General features: G+C 44.7%; 1 protein-coding gene across 1 annotated transcript in view; it reads left to right on the top strand.

Annotated features, from left to right (window-relative positions):
* Positions 1 to 26,658, top strand: part of LOC106587561 (leucine-rich repeat-containing protein 49) — a 58,747-nt gene that overhangs the window by 28,793 nt on the left and 3,296 nt on the right. Inside the window, exons 10-17 of the mRNA XM_014176066.3 lie at positions 2,315 to 2,462; positions 8,251 to 8,334; positions 11,111 to 11,188; positions 11,397 to 11,575; positions 11,692 to 11,787; positions 18,103 to 18,337; positions 18,539 to 18,724; positions 18,877 to 18,986. Of these exons, the coding sequence (XP_014031541.2) occupies positions 2,315 to 2,462; positions 8,251 to 8,334; positions 11,111 to 11,188; positions 11,397 to 11,575; positions 11,692 to 11,787; positions 18,103 to 18,337; positions 18,539 to 18,724; positions 18,877 to 18,986 (1,116 nt within the window). The remainder of the gene's footprint in view (positions 1 to 2,314; positions 2,463 to 8,250; positions 8,335 to 11,110; positions 11,189 to 11,396; positions 11,576 to 11,691; positions 11,788 to 18,102; positions 18,338 to 18,538; positions 18,725 to 18,876; positions 18,987 to 26,658) is intronic.

A 26,658-nucleotide genomic window follows, 5' to 3' on the forward strand; every position in this document is an offset into this window, starting at 1 on the left:
GCATCATGTTGTGGGGGTGCTTTGCTGCAGGTGGGACTGGTGCACTTCACAAAATAGATGGCATCATGAGGAAGGGAAATTATGTGGATATATTGAAGCAACATCTCAAGACATCAGTCAGGAAGTTAAAGCTTGGTTGCAAATGGGTCTTCCAAATGGACAATGACCCCAAGCATACTTCCAAAGTTGTGGCAAAATGGCTTAAGGACAACAAAGTCAAGGTATTGTCGTGGCCATCACAAAGCCATGACCTCAATCATATAGAACATTTGTGGGCAGAACTGAAAAAAGCGTGTGTGAGCAAGGAGGCCTACAAACCTGACTCAGTTACACCAGCTCTGTCAGGAGGAATGGGCCAAAATTCACCCAATTTATTGTGGGAAGCTTGTGGAAGGCTACCCAAAACCCAAGTTAAACAATTTAAAGCCAATGCTACCAAATTCTAATTGAGTGTATGTATACTTCTGACCCACTGTGAATGTGAAAGAAATTAAATTAAAGCTGAAATAAATAATTCTCTCTACTATTATTCTGAAATTCCACATTCGTAAAGTAAAGTGGTGATCCTAACTGACCTAAGAAGGGAATTTTTACTAGGATTAAATGTCAGGAATTCTGAAAAACTGAGGTTAAATGTATTTGGCTAAGGTGTATGTAAACTTCCGACTTCAACTGTAAATCTATAATGATGGCAAAATACAACATCTAGTCTAATCTGGTTTGCATTTGATCCTCTGTCAGAGCCTTTTGATTTAAATCATCTGAGAAATGTAGGCTACTATTATCATCGCACAGTGAAGTCCTGGTGGATAACATGTGCCTTTATTTGACGTCTGCATAGCTGTAGCTGAGGAAGAAGCCATCCCAGGCTCAGCAAAGCCTTTGGTTGAAGCGATCATTATCACAAATTAGGCCGCTCAGAACCCCACTATTTATATTCACATTTGTGGTGAACCAACTGTACTGTTTACATTACATTTCCATTTTTGTCATTGAGCAGATGTTCTTATTCAGAGTGATTTACAGGAGCAATTAGGATTAGGTGTCTTGCTCAAGGGCACATTGACCGATTATTTTCACCTAGTCAGCTCGAGGATTTGAACCAGCGACCATTCGTTCATTGGCCCAACGCTCCTAACCGCTAGTTCACCTGCCACCCTAGTTAGCTTGGCTACCTACCACCCTGTTTAGCCTAGTTGTTCTCTTCCCATCTAAAACTGTTCACAGACAGGCCCAGGCCATGTCTGTTGCTTTCAATGCCCTCTTCCACTGCCAGTCCCAGGCCCAATTAGCACGTTTCCATGTTTTCTTTTTGTTGAGTTCTGGGCCCTGGGTAATCAAAAAGGGTCTTAGGGTAGGAGAGCTAATATTGGATCCATTTTGCCTTAATAAGATTATATGGACTAGGGGGACCTGATCCTAGATCAGCATTCCTAATCTGAGACTCATTGTGTATACGGGCCCTGTTCCCTGATGGTAGTGTCGACCTATGGATTATAAGGTTAATTCAACAAAAATGGAGGTTGGGGGAGCTTTTCTAAGTGAATTACTCATTATATTAACATATAGTTGCATCAGCGCCTGGTATGGCGGCCTACACCGGCCAAACACGGACGACACTGGGCCAATTGTGCGCCGCCCTATGGGACTCCCAATCACAGCCGGTTGTGATACAGCCTAGATTCGAACCAGGGTGTCTGCAGTGACGCCTCAAGCACTGAGATGCAGTGCCTTAGACTGCTGTGCCACTCAGCAGCCCCAAAAATGTCTGAGGAAAGCCCCAAAAATTGTCAAAGACTCCAGTCACCCAAGTCATAGACTGTTCTCTCTGCTACCGCACAGCAAGCGGTACTGGAGCGCCAAGTCTAGGTCCAAAAGGCTCCTTAACAGCTTCTACCCCCAAGCCATAAGACTGCTGAACAATTCATTAAATGGCCACCCGGACTATTTGCTTGACACCCCCCCTCCTTTTGTTTGTACACTGCTGCTACTCGCTGTTTATTATTCATGCATAGTCACTTTACCCCTACCTACATGTACAAATTAACTTGACTAACCTGTACCCCTGCACATTGACTCGGTACCAGTACCCCGTGTATATATAGCCACATTATTGTTATTTTATTGTGTTACTTAAAACAATTTTTTTACTTTAGTTTATTTAATAAATATTTTCTTAACTCTATTTTCTTAAAACTGCATTGTTGGTTAAGTGCTTGTAAGTAAGCATTTTACGGTAAAGTCTACACCTGTTGTATTTGTCCCATAGTTGTTAATGACCTGTGTGGTGTGTGTTTTCTCACTCTGTGTGTAGTTTTGATGAGCTAGCCTGCCTGGGAGAGTCGTGCTCCCTTTCTGAGCTCACCCTGGATGGGAACCCAGTAGCCCTGGAGACATGGTACAAGCAGGCCGTCCTGCGCTGTGTGCTTCAACTCAGACAGCTGGACATGAAACGTGTCACGGTAAGACATACGCTCGGTGTGTGTGTGTGTCTGTATTCTTGAATGTGGTTGAGTTTGCATGGCTGTGGTTGTGTTTTTGTGTGTATTTTCAGTAGTTATGCAAGGCATAACAACACATTGGCTTGTAAATACTGCAAGGATTCTGTAAAGCAACACTTTACAGAATCCTTGCCTGTCAAACATGATGTCATTGTATTCACAATACATACGAGACACTTGAGTTCAGAGTAGAGGTCGACCGATTATGATTTTTCAACACCGATTATTGGAGGACCAAAAAAAGCCGATACCGATTAATCGTCCTATTTTTTAACATTATTTATTTATTTATTTATTTGTAATAATGACAATTACAACAATACTGAATGAACACTTATTTTAACTTAATATAATACATCAATAAAATCAATTTAGCCTCAAATAAATAATGAAACATGTTCAATTTGGTTTAAATAATGCAAAAACAAAGTGTTGGAGAAGAAAGTAAAAGTGCAATATGTGCCATGTAAAAAAGCTAATGTTTAAGTTCCTTGCTCAGAACATGAGAACATATGAAAGCTGGTGGTTCCTTTGAATATGAGTCTTCAATATTCCCAGGTAAGAAGTTTTAGGTTGTAGTTATTATAGGAATTCTAGGACTATTTCTCTCTATACGATTTGTATTTCATATCCCTTTGACTATTGGATGTTCTTATAGGCACTTTAGTATTGCCAGTGTAACAGTATAGCTTCCGTCCCTCTCCTCGCTCCTACCTGGGCTCGAACCAGGAACACATCGACAACAGCCACCCTCGAAGCAGCGTTACCCATGTAGAGCAAGGGGAACAACCACTCCCAAGTCTCAGAGCGAGAGACGTTTGAAACGCTATTAGCGCGCACCCGCTAACTAGCTAGCCATTTCACATGGGTTACACCAGCCTAATCTCGGGGGTTGATAGGCTTGAAGTCATAAACAGCGCAATGCTTGAAGAATTGCGAAGAGCTGCTGGCAAAACGCATGAAGGTGCTGTTTGAATGAATGCTTACGAGCCTGCTACTGCCTACAATCGCTCAGTCAGACTGCTCTATCAAATATCAAATCATAGACTTAATTCTAACATAATAACACACAGAAATACGAGCCTTTGGTCATTAATATGGTCGAATCCGGAGACTATCATTTTGAAAACGAAATGTTTATTATTTCAATGAAATACTTAACCATTCGGTATTTTATCTAACGGGTGGCATCCCTAAGTCTAAATATTCCTGTTACATTGCACAACCTTCATTGTTATCTCATAATTATGTACAATTCTGGCAAATTAATTACGGCCTTTGTTAGGAATAAATGGACTTCACACAGTTCACAATGAGCCAGGTGGCCCAAACTGCTGTATATTGTCACGTTCGTCGTATGAAGTAGACCAAAACGCAGCGGGAATGTGTATGCTCATCTTCTTATTTATTAAAGAAACAAAACAAAACACTTGAACAAAAACTACGACGAAAAACAGTCCCGTAAGGACAAATGACTATACGGAGAAACAACCACCCACAAATCCCAATGAACAAACACCCCCATTAAATAGGACCTTCAATTAGAGGCAATGAGGAACAGCTGCCTCCAATTGAAGGTCAACCCAACAAACCAAGCATAGAAATAGAACAAACAGACACAGACATAGAAATAGACTAACATAGAACATTGCCCAAAAAACCCCGAAACACACTAAACAAACACCCCCTGCCACGCCCTGACCGAACTATAACAACAAACAACCCCTTTTACTGGTCAGGACGTGACAGTACCCCCCCCCCCCCCCCGGATGCACCTCAAACAAAAAACACAAAAATAAACCCCAAAACAAAATAATCCCAAACTAAAGGGAGGGAAGGGAGAGTGGCCACCGTCACCGACGGTTCTTGTGCTACACCCCCCCTCCCCAATCCTCCTACTATGGAGGTGGCTCAGGCTCCGGCCTTAGTCCCCAACCTAACCTGTCCACCCCCGCTGAAGGCTCAGGGCTAAGGTGCGTCGCTGGAGACCTCGGGCTGAGGCGCGTCGCTTGGGAGCTCCGGACTGGAGGGCGACTATGGGAGCTCCGGACTGGAGGGCGACTATGGGAGTTCCGGACTGGAGGGCGACTCTGGCTGCGCCGGTTCCGGACTGTAGGGCGACTCTGGCTGCGCCGGTTCCGGACTGTAGGGCGACTCTGGCTGCGCCGGTTCCGGACTGTGGGGCGACTCTGGCTGCGCCGGTTCCGGACTGTGGGGCGACTCTGGCTGCGCCGGTTCCGGACTGTGGGGCGACTCTGGCTGCGCCGGTTCCGGACTGTGGGCCATCTCTGTCGGTTCCGGACTGTGGGCCGTCTCTGTCGGTTCCGGACTGTAGGACGTTGCCGGAAGCACTAGACGGTGCACTGTCGCCAGAAGCTCTAGACGGGGCACTGTTGCTGGAAGCTCTAGACGGGGCACTGTTGCCGGAAGCTCTAGACGGGGACTGCGCACTAAAGGCCTGGTGCGTGGGGCTGGTACTGGAGGTACCAGACTAGGGATGCGCACCACAGGGCTAGTGCGAGGAGCAGGAACAGGACGTACTGGACTGGGCTGACGCACTGGAGGCCTGGTGCGTGGTGCTGGCTTTGGAGGCGCCAGACTAGGGACACGCACCTCAAGGCTAGTGCGAGGAGCAGGAACTGGATACACTGGGCCATGAATAAGCACTGGAGGTCTGGAGCGCACAACCTGCACAACCCGTCCTGGCTGGGTTGTAACAATAGCCCTGCACGGGCGGAGTGCTGGCACAGGGCGAACTGGGCTGTGCAGAGTACTGATGGCTGCCGTGCGTAGAGCAGGCGCAGGGTAGCCTGGACCCAGGAGACGCACTGCTGGCCAGATGTATTGTGCCGGCGCACTTCTCCCAGGCTGGATGCCCACTCTAGCATGGCACTTACGGGGGGCTGGTATCGCTCGCACCGGACTGTGCGTACACATGGGCGAGATCGTGCGCACTTCTGCATAGACCGGCGCTCTTCTCCCCGCCAAACGCTCCCCATAATAAGCACGGGGAGTTGGCTCAGGTCTGTTGCCTGACCTAGCCACACTCCCCGTGTGCCCCCCCCCCAAAAAACATTTTTGGGGGCTGCCTCTCGCACTTGCCAATCGGCGCGTATAATGCCTCGTAACGGCGCCGCTCCGCCTTGGCTACCTCCAGCTCCTCCTTAGGGCGTCGGTATTCCCCAGCCTGATGCCATGGTCCTGCCCCGTCCAAAATGTCCTCCCATGTCCACGATTCCAGATACCTCTGCTGCTCCTTCCTCCGCTGCTTGGTCCGTTGTTGGTGGGTGGTTCTGTCACGTTCGTCGTATGGAGTAGACCAAAACGCAGCGGGAATGTGTATGCTCATCTTCTTATTTATTAAAGAAACGAAACAAAACACTTGAACAAAAACTACGACGAAAAACAGTCCCGTAAGGACAAATGACTATACGGAGAAACAACCACCCACAAATCCCAATGAACAAACACCCCCATTAAATAGGACCTTCAATTAGAGGCAACGAGGAACAGCTGTGTCCAATTGAAGGTCAACCCAACAAACCAAGCATAGAAATAGAACAAACAGACACAGACATAGAAATAGACTAACATAGAACATTTCCCCAAAAAACCCTGAAACACACTAAACAAACACCCCCTGCCACGCCCTGACCGAACTATAACAACAAACAACCCCTTTTACTGGTCAGGACGTGACATATATACCCTGACTGCTTGCACGGAATGCAAGAGAAGTGACACATTCATGTTAGCAGGCAATATTAACTAAATATGCAGGTTTAAAAATATATACTTGTGTATTGATTTTAAAGAAAGGCATTGATGTTTATGGTTAGGTACATTGGTGCAACGACAGTGCTTTTTTCGCAAATGTGCTTGTTAAATCACCACCCGTTTGTCGAAGTAGGCTGTGATTCGATGATTAAGATTGATAGTTTTTTATAAGATAAGTTTAATGCTAGCTAGCAACTTACCTTGGCTTCTTGCTGCCCTCGCGTAACAGGTAGTCAGCCTGCCACGCAGGCTCCTCGTGGAGTGCAATGCAAGGCAGGTGGTTAGAGCACTGGACTAGTAACCGGAAGGTTGCAGAAACAAATCCCCGAATCCCCCCTGAACAAGGCAGTTAACCCCCGTTCCTAGGCCGTCATTGAAAATAAGAATGTGTTCTTAATCTGACTTGCCTAGTTAAATAAAGGTGTAAAAGAAAATACAAAAATACAAAAATAAATAAGAAAAAAATCGGCAAATCGGTGGCCAAAAATACCGATCACCGATCGTTATGAAAACTTGAAATCGGCCCTAATTAATCTGCCATTCCGATTAATCGGTCGACCTCTAGTTCAGAGGTTCATGCATTTGAAAGCTATTAAGCAGGCAGGCAAAACCCAGGTCTGAGCTTGTAGGCTACATGAACCCTGAGGTACCACACATACACCTTGCCCTTAGAATATGGAGGAATGGCCCTGCAGCCAATAGGATGGGCAAGTCCTCCTGAGATCAGAATCACAATCTGATTTGCACAACTTTCCACAGATGAGCACTGACTGGTAGTAACATAGTTTGAGATATAACATACTTGCTGTCAGTGCCAAGGCAGGCAGATATAATGTATGAGTAAAATAAGGGTTAAAGCTTGCTGCAGATGTGGAGGAGCTGAACTCCTCTTGCTTTGAGCAGAGAATAGAATCAATAGATGCCAGGAAACGGTTACCGTTGCTCCTTGTGGGATATCTGTGTCAACACAACAGACTGGGTTTGTTCAGGGGGAAATTAACAGTGTTATTGACCAAAGATCTTCAGCGTTATTTCACCTGATGTTCTAGTCTACTAATTAGTGGGAAAGGATGACAATGCATTATTGATACTATTACAAATAGCCTAGTTGTGACAGCACTTAAGGTCCTCTACTCAAACTGTTTTGAGCCCTTATTGCATGGAACTTCCTTCCATCTCATATTGCTCAAATAAACAGCAAACCCGGTTTAAAAAAACAGATAAAGCAACACCTCGCGGCACAACGCCTCTCCTCTATTTGACCTAGATAGTTTGTGTGTATGCATTGATTTGTAGTTTACGTGTGCCTTTAAAAAAATGTATGTAGCTCTGTCCTTGTACTGTTCTTGTCTATTGATGTTCTGTATTATGTCATTCTGTATTATGTTTCATGTTTTGTGTGGACCCCAGGAAGAGTAGCTGCTGCTTTTGCAGCAGCTAATGGGGATCCTAATAAAATACAAAAATAATATTTCACATACTGATTTAACTTTTTTATTACAAAGTATTTTTGATAAAAGACCTTCTTTTTTTATAGCAAAAACATTTTGCAAAGGGTATGAAAGATAGTGCTTTGATTCTGGAGCCATGGCAGCATTTTGAGTGAACCATATCAAGGAATCCTTTCTCAGCCGAATCGTCACAGAGTAGCCAGCGCTAAACATCCCCTAGAGCTCAGCTGGCATTCTCAGATTGTGTCTGCTGGTGCATTGCATGCCGGGAGCTCTGCCTGGCACACCCAAACAGCTGGGCTCAGTTCAGATGAGGCTGCAGCCGAATATCAGACAGACAGATAATCCTGTGATGCAGCAGGAGATGCTGCCTCTCCAACTGGTCCTTCCTGCAGAGGGAAAACCTGCAGCTGACATAAAATACATTATTCTGACTGTGCCTCTGTCTCATGTTGAATAATTCAGTCTCGTCCATGAATGGAGCGACACCCTGATTGTGTTATTGACCCTCTTTTCTGCAGGAGGAGGAGAGACGTATGGCCTGCGTCACGGCCCGGAAGGAGGATGAGAAGAAGAGGGAGAGTCACAAGCAGCCCATGCACAAGGTACCTGACTTTCCTTGTGTTGACTGTCCATATTTGTGTTTAACATACTGTACTATACTGTTACTATTGCAGCTATCTCGCCATGTTGACTGACCAATATATTCTTCTGCTCTGACATCAAACTGATGTTAGGTGATAGATTGTCACATAAGAGGCAAAATTCCACAATGATAAAATATAATCCAAATAATGTCACAGGTCAGTGATACAGACTGAGCAGACTAGCTGGTGAGAGTTTCAGTCATTAACCAAATATTTCAAATATTTTGTGGCTTTTAATGTGTTATATAAGCTTTTCTGCCGGATGCATGTCAACAACATAAGCCATACAGATGTAATTTGTGGAAAGTGCTTATTTGGACAATAACCAAACTCCTTGGCCCTCAATGCTGTTTGTTAAAATGTGTTTACCTCCAAAACATTTCCTGTTTATTCATATGAAGAGCCAAAACTAGCCAAAATATGAACGTGCTTATTGTCTGCTAGCCATTAAGGTTTATAATGAGTACAATATGATGTTAGGTGTGCTTTTGTTTAAACTCATTGCACATGTAACAGACACTGCATAACCCCTTGTAGACAGTGGATGAGGATGACTAATGTTGTGGGAGTTAGACTATAAGTGCATTGTTTAAGGAGAGGCCAAGAGGGCAGTTTTTGATGTTGAACAATGTATCAAATCATGTATATCAACATGTATGATATGCTGTCATATGTCTGTAAGCAATTTCTGTTGATGCTGAGGTACCGGTAAGCAGTTATCTCAGATGACACCTAAAGCGCTCTGAGGGTTGCTCCTCAATGGCCACTAAATTCTTAACTACATGAAATGCACTGTGGTGTTCTGTTGTCATGTAAAGGGGAGTCATCTGCTTTGCATTAACCGCCCAACCATGAGTTGATCAATGGGAGCATTATAGTAGGGAGATGAAGAAAAGCCATGGCCAGATAAAGGCTCAACCCACTATATCCCAGTAACCCTGCATTTATGTGGCTTGGCTTGGAGTCTTCTGTTGAAAAAAAAAAAGTTTCAAATGTTTAGATTTTGACAGTTACGTTTCCAAGGGGGCTAAAATAACAGTGACTGTAGCTACAATTCTCAAAGTTTTTCAATCCACTTCAATAGTAATTTCTCTTTTTCCTCCATTATCTTTTCCCTAAGTATTCCTCACAATAACTGTTCTATCTACAGGGTTTCTAAGTGCTCAATTACTCTTGTAGAATATCAGATCCCACCAACCTTTGTTTGAGACTGGTTATGATTTCAGTTCAAATCACCAAAACATGCTTGTTCAATCATTGTGTATCTGTACTTTACTGTAGGTGTTAGAGAATGCATACTGTACTGTATCTATACTGAACAAAAATATAAATGCAACATGTAACAATTTCTATGATTTAACTGAGTTACAATTCATATAAGGAAATCAGTCAATTTAAATAAATTCATTAGACCCTAATCTATGGATTTCACATGACTGGGCAGGGGCGCAGCCATGGGTGGGCCTGTGAGGGCATAGGCCCACCTACTTGGGAGCCAGGCACACCCAGTGGGGATCCAGGCCCAGCCAATCAGAATGAGTTTTTCCCCACAAAATGGCTTTATTACAGACAGAAATACTCCTCCGTTTCATTATCTGTCCGGCCGGCTGGTCTCAGCCGAATGTGGAGGTCCTGGGCTGGCGTGGTTACACGTGGTCTGCAGTTGTGAGGCCGGTTGGCTGTACTGACATATTCTCTAAAACGACGTTAGAGACGGCTTATGGTAGAGAAATGAACATTCAATTCTCTGGCAATAGCTCTGGTGGACATTCCTGCAGTCAGCATGTCAATTGCATGCTCCCTCAAAACTTAAGACATCTGTGGCATTGTGTTGTGTGACAAAACTGCACATTTTACAGTGACCTTTTATTGTCCCCAGCATAAGGTGCACATGTGTAATGATCAGGCTGTTTAATCAGCTTCTTGATATGCCACACCTGTCAGGTGGATGGATTATCTTGGCAAAGGAGAAATGCTCACTAACAGGGATGTAAACAAATTTGAGAGAAATAAGCTTTTTGTGCATAAGGAACATTTCTGGGATCTTTTATTTCAGATCATGAAACATGGGACCAACACTTTACATGTTGCATTTATATTTTTGTTCATTATATACTGTATATTGATGTGTGTGTTCCTGCCTTCCTGCTGCATTGACTGATCCATACTGAGAGATCAGAAAGGGTTCTGAAGGAAGTTTAATTGCCTCTGTGTAATCCAATTGAGCTAGTTGAGGAAAAAATGATAAATGGAATGCTCTGTGAGGGTTCATGTAGTCTCAGAATTATCGACTATCAATCCTGTTTGCCAGCCGTCCCCTGTGTGTGGGAGTGGAGCATTCCATTCCATACCTGTGCGTATCAAAACTGAACCGAATAAAGGCAAAAATATTATGAAATCGACAGAGAAAGAGAGAGAGAGAGCTGCATTCTTCCTTGCTGCAGGGTGGGGGTGGCACAGAAGTACTCCTGCTGCCTCTGCTACAGTCAACATGGATTCAGCTGCCGCAGTAATGCTGAGACAGTTGTTGAGAGATATGGGGCATATACAGTACAGCACACACAAATTGTACCTTGTTATTACAGACAAAGCCTTTGTAACTATGGGAGACTAGGTATTGGTAAGATAGGCATGTTTGTAAGTAATGTAAGCTAATTGACAGTCTATCAGTTAGAATAACATTTGAAGTTTTCTTTTTTGAAGATAAACAGTACATGTGTATTTGTGTTCATAGAGTCCTGCTCATGTTGTGCCTCAGCAGTTCTACACTCAACTTGGACTCAAGTCTCAGGACTCCTCAGTGACAAGCAAGGCAGGTGGAATATCTTTGTCTGTAGGCTGAAGCAGGAGAGAGAGAGAGTCAATTTCATAATATCATCCTGTCCTCTGTGTGCCCTGCTGAGGACCAATGCCAACTGAACCCTGCTCTGTTCCCTGTGTGCGCACGTGTGTGCGTGCATGCATGTGTGCGCGTGTGATCGTGTGTGTGCCTGTCTGCGTGCATTTATGTGTGTTTGCAGGAGAAGCGGCGTCTGGCCATCCGTAATGCAGCACTGCAGTGGGAGGGGGTCAGGGCCTGCCTGGAGCTCCCGGCTCAGAACGGAGCCAAGGAGGAAATCAGCCCTGAGGCAAGCCCCGCCCACAGCCCCGCCCAGACCAATGGCCTTGCACTGGAACCTTCTCCGGATGAGCAGCTCAGGTAACGTTAGGGGGGAGGGGCCGTGCATAGGGGTGGCACTTTGCGCTCTGGAAGACAGTAGTTATAGTTGCAGGACTGTTATAGAGGTATACATAATATGTTTTCTGTTCTGCCAGACGGGTGAGTCCGGTGTCGGCTCCGGACAGGCCAACAGGGGGCAGTGAGACCCGGATACGCTCCACCAGTCGCCCCAACAGTCCTCGAGACCCCAAGTTGGTACTACACCACACCCAGGAATACATACACATCACAGGAGGTTGGTGGCAACTTAATTGGGGAGGACGGGCTTGTGGTAATGGCTGGAACGGCATTGGTGGAATGGTATCAAATACATCAATCACATGGTTTCCATGTGTTTGATGCCATTCCATTTGCTCCGTTCCAGCCATTATTATGAGCCGTCCTCCCCTCAGCAGCCTCCACTGATACTCATACTCACAGGGGATAGGATATTGGAATGTAAACATTCTTCCAATGCAAGAAAACATGGTCCCGTTGTAATTGTTCACACATTATAATTATTTCAAGTTTAGCCAATAAAACTGTATGGTTGGAGCACATTTGAGGATTTTGTTTCATTCTCCTGGGTTCCATATGTGTCAGATGACTGGTGTTTACTACCACAGGTGGCTGGTGGCACCTTAATTGGGGAGGACGGTTCATTGTAATGGCTGGAACGGAATTAATGGAATAATATCAAACACATGGTTTCTATATGTTTTAATACCATTCCATTCACTCCATTCCAGCCATTATTATGAGCCGTCCTCCCTTCACGAGCCTCCTGTGGACTGTCTACACTATAATCTAGCATACAAAAGGATATCCCTTTTCTATAACGGTTCTCTCTGCTTTACACACTCAACATTTCACCCTCTAACACTCGTTAGTCGTTACACTGATGATTTTCACAAAACTGCACAGGGCCCCATTACTTAGTTAGCTAACTTTATTGTGAGGGTTAGAGGGTGAGACCTTCACTCTGTGTCAATGCCTTGTTCTCCGTATGGCCTTCCCCCAGCCTGGCCTGGCCTGACCAGGCTTAGCCCTCGTGCTGCAGCCCTAACTTCTCCTGGAGGGACTGTATACCAGGCCTGTGAGTTATAAGGGGTCAGGCTGAGATGGACACTGGCTGTGTCAACCACTATTATTACATGTTGCTTTCTTGCTCCAGGATATGAAAATGTCCCGGAAGCGCAATCCTTCATGGCCCTAATTCCCTTATAGGCTCACTTATAGCAGTTTGTGTTGCGAAAGGGTCCAAGGCTAGGGCTCAAGTGATTCACCATACTGTGTGATGTGGTCTACTTATGTGTAACCTTAACCGGTTTTTATTGTTGTGCACAATTGTCCAATAGGATAAAAGAGAATAACCATTTTATGGCGTTTTACATCTATAACCGCTGTAAAAACCGTACTGTCCTTTGTCTAAGTGCAGTTTGTCAGCTCTCAGTCTGTTTCATGTAGTTGATGTACGTTTGTGATGCTTGGTATTCACTCCTTTGGGTGTCTTACAGTAGATATTTTACAGTAAATATGCCCATGAGAATATTCCTATTCCTGAAAGTATAAAAGAGGAGATGATAGATGGACTGAGCAGTGATTTATAGATGTGATGTTCTACAGGTATGACCCTCTATCATCTCATGGTAAGGGATTACCAGCCTCTGTGGAGGTGTGAATTTGTGAAAGCTCCATGAAGTTAACAATCAATGCATGAATGATTTGCTTTATCTCTGGATTGATAGTCTGTCCTGGTCCGGTATATTCCTCCTTAATCCTCAAAGACAGACAAGGTTCTTCATTCCCACACGCTGGGCAGAGCTGCAGAGCTGGGCCTGTCTCTCTCTGTCCTCCACATCTGGTTCTGCTCTGGGACCGGGGAGGGGGGCAGAGGGACCCCCTGGTGTGGAGGGTTTTCCTCTTTGAGAGATGGAGGGCCTGGAGGCTGCCCTCTGCTCTGTCCCCACATCGCTTCTGAGAAAAAATAACCGCTGGCGTTCACATGATTAGATCCATTAGCTCTGGATATGCTATTTGTTGTTCCCTGGGTGTGACCGGCAATGTTCACATTCATCACAAAAAAATCAGCGTGGGACAGTTCACACGTTACTGCTGCTGCCGTATGAAGACACATGGATCATCGTCTTTGTTTGAGCATGTGAGAGAGGGCCAGCTAAAGTCCTGCTGAATAATTAACAACCACATAAACATGAATAGATGTGATGGAGCAATCTGCAGGTTAGCTGAATTGTTTGATTTCACTTCCCTTGAGAAACTAGCTAAAGGAATGTGCCCAGTGAAAGCCATGCACCTCGTAACTTCAGAACACTTGTCACACAGAGGCATGAACCTTGGCTAACCTTGTGCAATTATACCTAGTTGGCTAGAATTGATGTATTAATGCTGTAAGTGTTTATCAGTATAGTCAATGGCCTTTTCAAGCTCCTCTTTCCACATCAAGCTGGAGTGGTAGATGATATGGGTTGACTGAAATTGGCCCCTGCCCCTCAGCAGGTAAAGGGAAACGTGTGATGTCATCTCTGTTTGGCATTAGCAGCCCGACCCGAGCTGGAGAAGAATTAAGACAGGAGCAAATGTTGATAGTGCATTTAGAATGGAGGAAGGAGCGAACCCCTTTTAGTGTGTTAGGATGAGAGATGGAATAGGAGAATGGTCGTCTCTGTGAGTGCTTAGTGAATTTTGTGTGTGTGTGCACGTGCAGGAACAAGCTTGCGTGTGTATGTGTGCCCGTCCGACTGCTGGATAGTAGCCTCTGTTTTATATTCCTTTGTGAGCAGACTAGAGGAAGATTTATTCGTTCTCGGTTCCCTTGAGATATGACAGGAGGGAAGAGTTATTACCCAGAAATCCAATATTGGGGCTGGCCAGAGAGTTGGAGGGGAGACATCAGTGCCCACATGCTATGTATATATTCATTAATACAGAGGCATGCTGAGTCTCCAAGCAGGTGGAGGGGCAAGCACATCAATCTTCAAGTTCTACTTATGATGAGAGAAGGAAGTGTGGGAATGAGCGAGAGAATCTGATGCCACCACCACTCAGAAACACTTCAATAAACCATAACACTTCATTCAATAAATGTTACATCTACATCATGCCAAATATACACAGAAATAGCCTGGTTCCAGATCTGTGTCTACATCATGCCAAATATACACAGAAATAGTCTGGTTCCAGATCTGTGTCTACATCATGCCAAATATACACAGAAATAGTCTGGTTCCAGATCTGTGTCTACATCATGCCAAATATACACAGAAATAGCCTGGTTCCAGATCTGTGTCTACATCATGCCAAATATACACAGAAATAGCCTGGTTCCAGATCTGTGTCTACATCATGCCAAATATACACAGAAATAGCCTGGTTCCAGATCTGTGTCTACATCATGCCAAATATACACAGAAATAGTCTGGTTCCAGATCTGTGTCTACATCATGCCAAATATACACAGAAATAGCCTGGTTCCAGATCTGTGTCTATATCATGCTAGGAGATATATACATAAATAGCCTGGTTCCAGATCTGTGTCTACATCATGCCAGGAGAGATATACAGAAATAGCCTGGTTCCAGATCTGTGTCTATATCATGCCAGGAGAGATATACAGAAATAGCCTGGTTCCAGATCTGTGTCTATATCATGCTAGGAGATATATACATAAATAGCCTGGTTCCAGATCTGTGTCTATATCATGCCAGGAGAGATATACAGAAATAGCCTGGTTCCAGATCTGTGTCTATATCATGCCATGAGAGATATACAGAAATAGCCTGGTTCCAGATCGGTGTCTATATTGCTTTATTGCAGACACTGTACAGATCTGCTACCATGCTAATAGAGAAATTGCTTGAACAATTTTATTTTTCTTTCAGTTTAGAAAATGTTGAAAGGTTCTTCTCACATCATGACAAGCTAAATAATCATGTTTCTTATGTGGTGCTATCATACTGTAGCTAGACAATTGGAGACACATGTAGGCTCATCTAATACATGTCAAATTGATGGGTTATAGCTGCTCAGAATGACAGACATCGTTTTGAAGCTCCTGCTGGATTAGGTCCAGATAATAGAATTTTAGTTCAGAGCTGCTGAACACATCAGGAAATGTTTTCCACAGTTAGACTTTCCTCAGTTTGATCATCTTTGTGTCTCCTCTTCCTCTAAGAGGCTATGAGGGCACAGAGAGTTTCAGGAGGGGATTTGGAGGCACCTGGCAGTCTATCAAGAGTGATTACCAGGAACAATACATGACACAGTGCAGAGTGGGCTGATGGCATGCTTCCAGACTTCCCCAGAAAGGGGTGAAAAGTTACCATCACTCTTCTTTACTCTATCTACATGTTACCCAGTGTCTCCTTTCTCTTTCTCTCTCTCTCTCTCTCTTGGTCTCTCTCACTTTCTCTGTCTCTGTCTGTCTGTTCAACTGCTTTCGATTTAGTACCTTTGGCAAAGCCACCTCTGAGAGGTGTGGTGTGTCCTGAAGATTAGAACCGTCTTTCACTGACTGGCCCAGACCTCCGCTCTGCTCCGTGGGGCCTGGTTCTCCCTGTGTGTGTGTGTGTGTGTATGTGTGTGTGTGTGTGTGTGTGTGTGTGTGTCCGTCCAGCTAGTAGCTCTCTGGATGAGATGCTTCCTTCCATGTGGCCAATAGTACCCCCTTGCTCTTACATCACCAGTCATCATTCCTCTCCTGTCCCTCGGTGTCAGACGCTGCGCTTCCTGTTTGATTAAGATTGGGTTTTACACCCACTGCGTGGTGGGTCGTATATAGGTAGCAACACGGCCTGCTAGGAAAAAATTCTCCATAATTGAGTCGGACGTTACTCTGTCAGTCACTGCTGGATTCTTGGAAGTGGCTCGTACTGAATTTTAGGATTATCCAGAGGTTGTGTTTATTAGCTAATGTAATTCCTGGGTTGTTTTGTTAAGTTTGGGTTTTCTCCCAGGTTATTAAAACTCTGAGGGGAAATGGAGTATTACAGCAGGCGTTAATGACTGAACTCTGAGGCAGCCATGGGCAGTTCACTGACGCACGCACGCACGTACGCAAACACACACACACGCATGCATACATACACACACACACACACACACACACACACACACACACACACACACACACACCACACACACACACACAAGAGGTCCTATAGAGAGACTGTAGTCATGGTGGCCTTAACACGGCTTAACACTGTAGCTATGTGACCTTTAACCCTGGTGTCCTGAATCTCTCTGGCTCACATTCACCTTTCTTTCTTCTAGGGCTGGAGTCAACTCTAGACCTGTAACCCTGCAGCTTGTTAACAAACTGCTCCCTTGTACCCCTCTGCAGCCACAGCCTTGATAGTGGTCTTTGGAATGTCCTGCCATGGTTATTACATGATAATCACAAGTCAATCAGATTTTGAATCTCTCCTCTGTTCCAATACACCTTCAATTGTACCAGAACCATCCCTGTTCTCTTCAGCCCTATCTTTCTGGGTCAGCACACCTGTCTGACCATCTTTGTATCATCTCTTCTTCCTGTTCTAGCTCACAGTACAAAGCCTCTCTTACAGGTTGTCAGACCACTCTCCTTGATTCCTCTCTGTTCTTTGTCTCTGTTTACATGGACAGCATCTTGCCAGGTCTTAGATGCACTAAAAGGGGCCAGCAGACAGAGATATGAGAGGAGGGTAGGAGTCAGTCCTCAGTCCTCTAGAGAGAGAGAAGTGACCCTCAGAGGATCAGGTTTGGAGTGTGACAACAATGATGGCTTTTTAAAGAAGCCTTGTTTCACTCCCCTGACTCTGTAGCAATCAGCCCAACAAGACTTGGCCTATAGGATTACAGCTCCAATAGTGTCAGGATTAGTCCTCCCTTGTGTTTTATTTTTCCATGTTCAGCGGTGTTACATTCTAAGGGTGTGAAATATGAATAGACTAATTAGGTTGTTGGTGGGTGAACTCTAATGGCTGGTGTGGACTGCTGGTCTGTGGAGCCATATGATCCTCTGGTATGCAGCAGGTCCCCTGAGTGTCAGCAGACTGGGAGGCATGGAGTGAAGGCAGAGAGACCCAGGGCAGCTAGTGAGGCTCCAACAGGGACAGAGAGATCATGTCTCCCTGAGACTCATCCTGATTCTCTACTCTCACGACTCCTTATCAGGGAAGGGCACTTCAACTGTTGTCACAGAGAATGGAGAGAAATTAGGCAGCATTGAAGACAAATGTTACATTCACTTAATTCTGATTACCCTGCTCACTGCTGTTTCTCTCCCATCCACTGATTGGCCCACTTCTTCAGACACATGTAAACTAAGATAGCTTTGTCTTAATGATCCTGGAAACTTGTGACTGTGCCAGGTGGGTGGAGTGTTGGCCAGGTGGGTATTACTTAATGTACCTGGGGAGCCACCATCATGTTTCAAATTACTAAGGGGGGCTGGGCATCCTCCTTAACAAATCAGGTCCCCATCCTCAGGTGTGTGTGCTGACTGTCTGTTTCTCTATGTGTTCCAGGCTCCTGGAGGCAGGGAGTGCCAACCTGCAGAGCCTCTCCCTGTCAGACAGCCACCTGGCGGAGCTGGATGGGGAAACCCTGCGCCTGTTTGGCCTCGGGGCCCTGGAGGCCCTGGAGAGAGGCTGGGGGGTCCAGACTGCAGGGGCTGTCACTGTCATAGCCTTCCGCTACATCCACTTTGATGCGATCGTGCCAACACTGCCACGCATAAGGGTCAAGTTCCCCAACCTATCTGTGAGAACACATTTGCTACAGATTACATACTGTTCAATAAAGAGTATTCTCATTGGCTACTATGATAGGAGTCATATTCTCACCATGGTAACACATGCTCTCTGTTGGAGTTCTAAACTGAGGGTTCTCATTGGCCAATAGGATACTGATATGGCCACTCATTGACTGGTTTCCTGACTTATTATGGTCTCCTCCATACAGCACCTGATTTTCCTGGAGACCAACGTCAGCCGTCTTCCCCAGCTGGCTGCTCTGGCCCAGGTGAGACGTCTGGACCAGCTGACCATCCACCCAGAGGGGAACCCTGTAGTCAGCCTTTCCCTGTGGAGATCCTTCCTCATCTACCGCCTGCACCACTTCAACCTGCACAAGATCAACAACCTGGAGGTCAGGTCCATCTAAACACCCAGAAAAAATCTACCAACATGTTTTGTCATTCAGTATATTTGTGCTGTAATGTTCTGAACAATGTGTTAGCTGATGCCCTTTTCCCTTGTGTGTATGTGTATGCATTTATATTGGGTGTGTGTGTGCATCAGGTGACCATGAATGACATGATCTCTGCAGAGCGTCTGTTTGGGACGCTGGGTCATATCGCTGCCACCGAGACACCACGCTGTCGCCTGCTAGTACTGCTGGAGGAGTCCAGGTGAGCTCCCTACCCACAGCACATAGTAACTGGCACTGACTGACACACACAGGCCATCTGAATACCCACACTTGCATCCTAAATAGTAGGCCGTCATTCCTATAAAAAAAAGCATGCGTCATTTTGAAAATCGAGTATACTTTAAATGCCCGGATGTCATGCTCTTTGCGGCTTTAACAACAGGTAATCAATTAGATATAGGGAAATGCTACCGAAATCAACGAATAGCAGGAAACAACGCAATCGTCATGTCGCAGTTTCAGTATGCGAAAATCGAGTATATGAATTTTAAAAAATCGAGTATGGTTTAAATGCCAGGATGTTATACAGTTGAAGTCGGAAGTTTACATACACTTAGGTTGGAGTCATTAAAACTCGTTTTTCAACCACTCAATTTCTTGTTAAAAAAACATAGTTTTGGTAAGTCGGTTAGGACATCTACTTTGTGCATGACACAAGTAATTTTTCGAACAATTGTTTACAGGCAGATTATTTCACTTATAATTCACTGTATCACAATTCCAGTGGGTCAGAAGTTTACATACACTAAGTTGAAAAATTCCAGAAAATTATGTCATGACTTTAGAAGCTTCTGACAGGCTAATTGACATCATTTGATTCAATTGGAGTTGTACCTGTGGATGTATTTCAAGGCCTACCTTCACACTCAGTGCCTCTTTGCTTGACATCATGGGAAAATCAAAAGAAATCAGCCAAGACCTCAGAAAAACATTGTAGACCTCCACAAGTCTGGTCCATCCTTGGGAGCAATTTCCAAACGCCTGAAGGTACCATGTTCATCTGTACAAACAATAGTACGCAAGTATAAACACCATGTCGTCATACCACTCAGGAAGGAGACACATTCTGTCTCCTAGAGATGAACGTACTTTGGTGCGAAAAGTGCAAATCAATCCCAGAACAACAGCAAAGGACTTTGTGAAGATACTGGAGGAAACAGGTACAAAAGTATCTATATCCACAGTAGAACGAGTCCTATATATCGACATAACCTGAAAGGCCGCTTAGCAAGGAAGAAGCCACTGCTCCAAAACCGCCATAAAAAAGCCAGACTACGGTTTGCAACTGCACATGGGGACAAAGATGGTACTTGTTGGAGAAATTTCCTCTGGTCTGATGAAACAAAAATAGAACTGTTTGGCCATAATGACCATCGTTATGTTTGGTGGAAAAAGGGGGAGGCTTGCAAGCCGAAGAACACCATCCCAACCGTGAAGCATGGGGGTGGCATGTTGTGGAGGTGCTTTGCTGCAGGAGGGACTGGTGCACTTCACAAAATAGATGGCATCATGAGGGAGGAAAATTATGTGCATATATTGAATCAACATCTCAAGACAACAGTCAGGAAGTTAAAGCTTGGTTGAAAATGGGTCTTCCAAATGGACAATGACCCCAAGCATACTTCCAAAGTTGTGGCAAAATGGCTTAAGGACAACAAAGTCAAGGTATTGTAGTAGCCATCTCAAAGCCCTGACCTCAATCCCATAGAACATTTATGGGCAGAACTGAGCAAGGAGGCCTACAAACCTGACTCAGTTACACCAGCTCTGTCAGGAGGAATGGGCCAAAATTCACCCAACTTATTGTGGGAAGCTTGTGGAAGGCTACCCGAAACATTTGACCCAAGTTAAACAATTTAAAGGCAATGCTACCAAGTACTAATAGCGTGTATGTAAACTTCTGACCCACTGGGAATGTGATGAAATAAATAAAAGCTGAAATAAATCATTCTGTCTACTATTAATCTGACATTTCACATTCTTAAAATAAAGTGGTGATCTTAACTGACCTAAGAAGGGAGTTTTTACTAGGATTAAATGTCAGGAATTGTGAAAAACTGAGTTTAAATGTATTTGGCTTAGGTGTAAGTAAACTTCCAACTTCGACTGTATTCCTTCTGGTTCTTCATCTATGTAACGCCTGTCGTTAGAATTAGACCAAGGTGCAGCGGAGGATGTGTATTCATTATTAAAGAGTTTAATGTACATAAACACTCTATACAAAACACGAAAAGAAACGACAGCAAACAGTCCTGTCTGGTTCCAAAATGAACACCACAGAAAACAATCCCCCACAAAACCCAAAGGAAAAACATGCTCCTTATGTGTGATTCCCAATCAACAACAACGAACTTCAGCTGTGCCTGATTGGGAGCCACACACGGCCCAAAACAAAGAAATACAAAAAACCTAGAAAAAGAACATAGGACGCCCACCCAATGTAACACCCTGGCCTAACCAAAATAAAGAACAAAAAAACCCTCTCTATGGCCAGGGCGTTACAGTATCCCCCCCCCCCCCCCCCCCCCCAAGGTGCGGACTCCGGCCGCAAAACCTGACACTGAAGGGGAGGGTCCGGGTGGGCCTTCTTACGGCGGCGGCTCAGGTGTGGGATGTGGCCTCTGCTCCACCCTCGGTGTCGCCCTCTTAGGTGGCGCACCTGGCCGCGCCGAAGGTCTGGTGGGCGACCCTGACTGCGCCCGGCTGGCGGGCGACGATGGCTGCGCCTGGCGGGCGGCGATGGCTGCGCCCGGCTGGCGGGCGGCGATGGCTGCGCCCGGCTGGCGACCCTGACTGCGCCCGGCTGGCGGGCGACGATGGCTGCGCCCGGCTGGCGGGCGGCGATGGCTGCGCCCGGCTGGCGGGCGGCGATGGCTGCGCCCGGCTGGCGGGCGGCGATGGCTGCGCCCGGCTGGCGACCCTGACTGCGCCCGGCTGGCGGGCGACGATGGCTGCGCCCGGCTGGCGGGCGGCGATGGCTGCGCCCGGCGGTCGGGCGGCGATGACTGCGCCCGGCTGGCGGGCGTCCCTGGTGGCTCCGGCGGCACTGACCCAGGATTCACCAGGCTGAGGAGACATGTTAGAGGCCTGGCCTCTAACATGCTCCTTATGTGTGACTCCCAATCAACAACAACAAACTTCAGCTGTGCCTGATTGGGAGCCACACACGGCCCAAAACAAAGAAATACAAAAAACATAGAAAAAGAACATAGAACGCCCACCCAATGTAACACCCTGGCCTAACCAAAATAAAGAACAAAAAACCCCTCTCTATGGCCAGGGCGTTACAATCTAGTAGAATTACATGAACACTTTTCCATAATGCATTGGAAGAGGTGTGCTGGGGGTGATAGGCCCTAGTTCTGTTCAAGTAGCTAAACAACAAAACGTGACTACTTAATTGGGAATATGCTGAATAGCAAAGCTCCTGCAGTGGTGTTCAAATGTAGGATGACGTTTTTGTTCTCCTTAAAATTAGTATAGCATTGTCGGATACATCTTTGAAAACAGAAGAATTTATTATATTTTTTTATGGGGATTTCTGTTCTCTCATTGAAAAGTGTTTATTGTTCTCTTGGCCTTCGTCAGAGCTTTTAAACTAAATACTAAACCATCTTTTGATTTGTTAATGTGTCGGCACCAGGGACTCAGGATGTGGCTGCGGTATTGATGTCATGTTAGTCAGGCCTTTTGATTTAGACACTTGAATTGTTTTAGTTTTGTAGGCGTGGCTACCCATTTAATTTATGGATTGTTCCCAGTGATCAGTGGTTTAGTTGATTATGTTGCTGTCCTGCGGTTCTGAATTTGTGATGCACCCGACAGTCCATGTTTTCTGTGCAATAGTCTTTTGATTTGAACATTTGAAAAGTTTTGGTGTTTGTACTAGGCTATTTAATTGAACTTATATATGTTACAGCACTTTAGTTTCACTATTAAATATGTTGAAATTTAACCAAATGATCTGTTTCTGTCTTCAGTCCTTTTTAAATAGGATAGATGGGCTATATGGACTACAGTATAGGTCAAATGCGATAGTCTGCCTGTAAACAGCCTGAGTAGGCCTATAACAGAGTTTAGAGAAATTAATAAAATTGGAAATTACCAGGCCAGTTAGTGCAATGCATGTCTGTTGAATTTGGAAAAATCCACCTGTATTCGGCCCCGCCCCGCCCCACCTACTCAGCCAGTCAGGAGCCGCTACTGCGTTGTTGCTGTGGCATACTGCGTACTTTTTACTAAACAGTATGTGCTAAATAGTATCCAACGATAAGTACATAGTATGCAGTTTAAGTATGTAGTATGTAAGTATGAGTATTCGGACATGGCCACAGTCTGGTACCTGGTACACCTGGTACCTAGCACTGACTAACACACAACGCTCACTCAGGTTACCAAACAAAAACATTAGCTACACTCTAATTACATTGTTCACTGTACCCTAGAGAACCTGTCTGAGTGTGTTTATCAGTTTGTGTAATGTGTGTGTTTGTGTGTGTGTGTATGTTAATGAGTCTGTGTGTGAAGCCTTCCCTGTAGGTCACTTGGTAGAGCATGGTGTTTGCAACGCCAGGGTTGTGGGTTCGATTCCCACGGGGGGCCAGCACAGAAAAAAAATAAAAATGTATGAAATGTATGCATTCACTACTGTAAGTCGCTCTGGATAAGAGCGTCTGCTAAATGACTAAAATGTAAATGTAATGAAGCATAGACAAAGCCTGGCATCGAGGAGCCATAGGGAGTTGGTTGGAAGCGCAGTGGTAGGGTGGGTACCTGGCACCTTCCTCACGTTCCCATTCCTCTCCCCAGCCAACAGCTCTTCAACTATATCACTCCTGGTCACTGAAACACAGCCAAGCAAAGCAAAATATGCCATGCTGTAGTGGTGTCTCTCTCAGTGCCCCGAGCAGAGCCCTGTCTATCTGGAGAATACTGTTAAAAATTCATTGGCAAACAAAAGGCCAACTGACATTCTGCTGGCTTCCAGTTCCTCTTTAATAACTCATACTCACTGACGCCCGATATAGAAAACACAATAATATATGCCATTTAGCCAACGCTTTTATCCAAAATGACTTACGGTCATGCGTGCATACATTTGTATGTATGGGTACTACAAAGGACCACGCTCTACCAATAGCCGGGAGCTGATCATTCTTTTCAAAACAACAGTGAAACGGTATTCGCTTTAACCTGTTGACATTGCGTGATAATGCATAGTTTTGTCAAATAAATATTTAATATGTATAGTATGGTTGATAACTTGAACTTTGACCTCTCCAGAAATACTAGTTGAACATTAACTTGATATTATAAAGACAGTTTTTATAGACAGGTACAGGGCAAATGAAAACACAATTGATGTGATGGCCACTCCATGGAGATCAAACATGTAGCCTAAGGTTATTCATATCATTCATCTCCCTACTTCCCTTTTGGCTTGTATGAATTCCTCTTTATGAATCACAATACACTTGGTACACTGCAAAATATGTTCTGAAAAGTTGAATGAGTGCCAGAGCATTTTGTGTGTAATGTGTATCTGACTAATATATTGTTTTACAAGGGCTGTGGCTTTGGAATGTCTTTGAATGTGTATTTATTTATGCATGTGTGTGTGCCACAGGTATGTGTAATGTACTGTTAATGTACTGTATATCTCTGTCTGTGTGAGGCCTTGAGATGACAGGCCAGGGCTCGTCTGTCCCTAGCAGCTGCCGTTTTTATCGTTCGCTGTGAGAAATGGACGAGCATGGCAGTTAGTTCACTTCCCTAATCTGTCCCGTCAGGTTCACTCTGTACGATTACCCACAACACCCCTGGGCCTTCTAGAGCGGAGCATGGAAGAAATGTCTGAGTATCAAACAATACTTTACCTTGAGCTGCCTTATGGAATTCATCCCTTTTCCCCCAACTGAGCCCACTGACCTACTCTGCAGCAGCATTAACCTTTTAAGTCCTGTAATGTGTCTGTATTTGATTAAGGTTTAACCTTCCATATAAAACAATGTCTAAACTTTCCCCTCTCAGCCTCTGCACAGTGCTCTCACACTACTCCCTGTAGTTTGGTCCTTCCAGGAAAACCTCTCCTCAGAGATGGAGAGTGTAGTCCTGTAATAATTAAGATGGGAGTTCACTCTAGTCATCAGTAAATGGTTTCAGATCCAGTAGAGACATGTATAACCCTGAACTATGCATTATACAGTCAAATTTAGGTTTGGACAATCCATGAGGGAACACATATGGTCATGGGTAGGGCAGATATTGCTGTGAAGGTAACTAGAGCAAAGGCTATGATGGCTATAATGCTTTTGGTTTCTTGCGGTTGAGGACCAAGTCATAATCAAAAGTCGTTGAACATGGGAGAAGGCCAAAAGGCCTGAAGATGGGGGGGGGGGGAGACAGCTTGTCCTGTTGTGTGAACCATCATGTGATAGTTTTGACATACAATGTATCACATTGTATCACATACAATGTGATACATACTAATGACTGGAGGCCAGAAAAGAGTCCTGAACCCAATGTAAGAGTGGTTCATCCTTCTTCTCAGTGAATTAAGTTGATGGTGTGGGCTGTTATACTGGGGTGTTTGCTTTCAACCTCCACTCTACTGTACAGTCTCATTGTACAGTAGAGTACATGCTCAGCTATGGTGAATGGGGGCTGTCTGATAGATACACACCACGCAGTTGATCCTCTGCCCACCTATGCATACAGTGTTCAGGCTCTCTGTCTCCCACACACAAGCACACACACTTATCCCAGTAGGTATTTTAGCCTGCAGCCTCCGTCTCAATGACTATTCCAGAGTTCTGGCACCAGCGTTTGGAACATGTTGGTGCAGTGCTGAATTTCATGAGATGAATAATGATGGACAGGGACGTTTGATGTAGCTAACATCCTTTATTAATGTTCTCATCCTGGTTACATCTGTACCAATCCTGCTGCTGAAAACTATACGACTGACAAAGAACTGATTTAAAAAGTTGTACAAATTAACTACATTTATGTAGAAGTACTTTATCATTCCCAATTCATTGTTCGTAAAGTAATTGTTTGGCTTGGCTTCCATGGAATTCATGTCGGCACTACTGTAATAGTATCTGATACCAGTCTTGACAGATGTGTTAATGCGGAGCATTGAGTGAATGCCATTACTATTTGTCGAAACGTGTATTGTGATACTTTGTTATTCCCTTCTTTGACGATGGCACTGTCCTTGGCAGGGTTATTGGATGCCCTGATGCCCCAGACATGTCTAACTCACCTGTCCCCGTTGCATAGCCGCTGGAAGAAGGGGTGCAGAGGGTGCTGCAGCACCCCCTGAAAAATCGGATTATTATTTGAAAAAAAATGTATCACAAAAGTACACAATAACAGTATTAGCGGACCGATATAGACGTCTGTAGCGTGGGCAAAAACATTTTTTCAGCATTTCCGCTTTGGCAAATAAGGTAGTATAATTGTATAATTAAGAACAGTATCTTGCCGGATTCAATAGTTGGAATTGTAAGAGTTGTTGTCCTGTCCCTTTCTCTGAGATTGTCATTCTAATGGAATCCAGAAAGAACAAAACCCTGTCCTCAACATTTACATTAAATGGTGAAAAGTTATGGGTAAAGACGTAAAGACACAAAACATCCACATCAAATTAAAGATTTTTCTTGATCAAATAACATGGGAAACAACCACTTTTTGTGCAGTATTAATTTACTATCATTACAAACCACTTAATATAAATGTACATTACTGTATAGTACATAGGCTGGTCATCTAGGTTTGTACCTGTAGACTTTCCATCACCATGAAGAAAAACAATGCACAATACAGTAATTAGGTACATTGACACATCATGTGGTTTGTGATGAGAT

Source organism: Salmo salar, chromosome 26, assembly GCF_965601325.2.
Source record: "Salmo salar chromosome 26, fSalSal1, whole genome shotgun sequence".
NCBI classification, from domain to species: domain Eukaryota; kingdom Metazoa; phylum Chordata; class Actinopteri; order Salmoniformes; family Salmonidae; genus Salmo; species Salmo salar.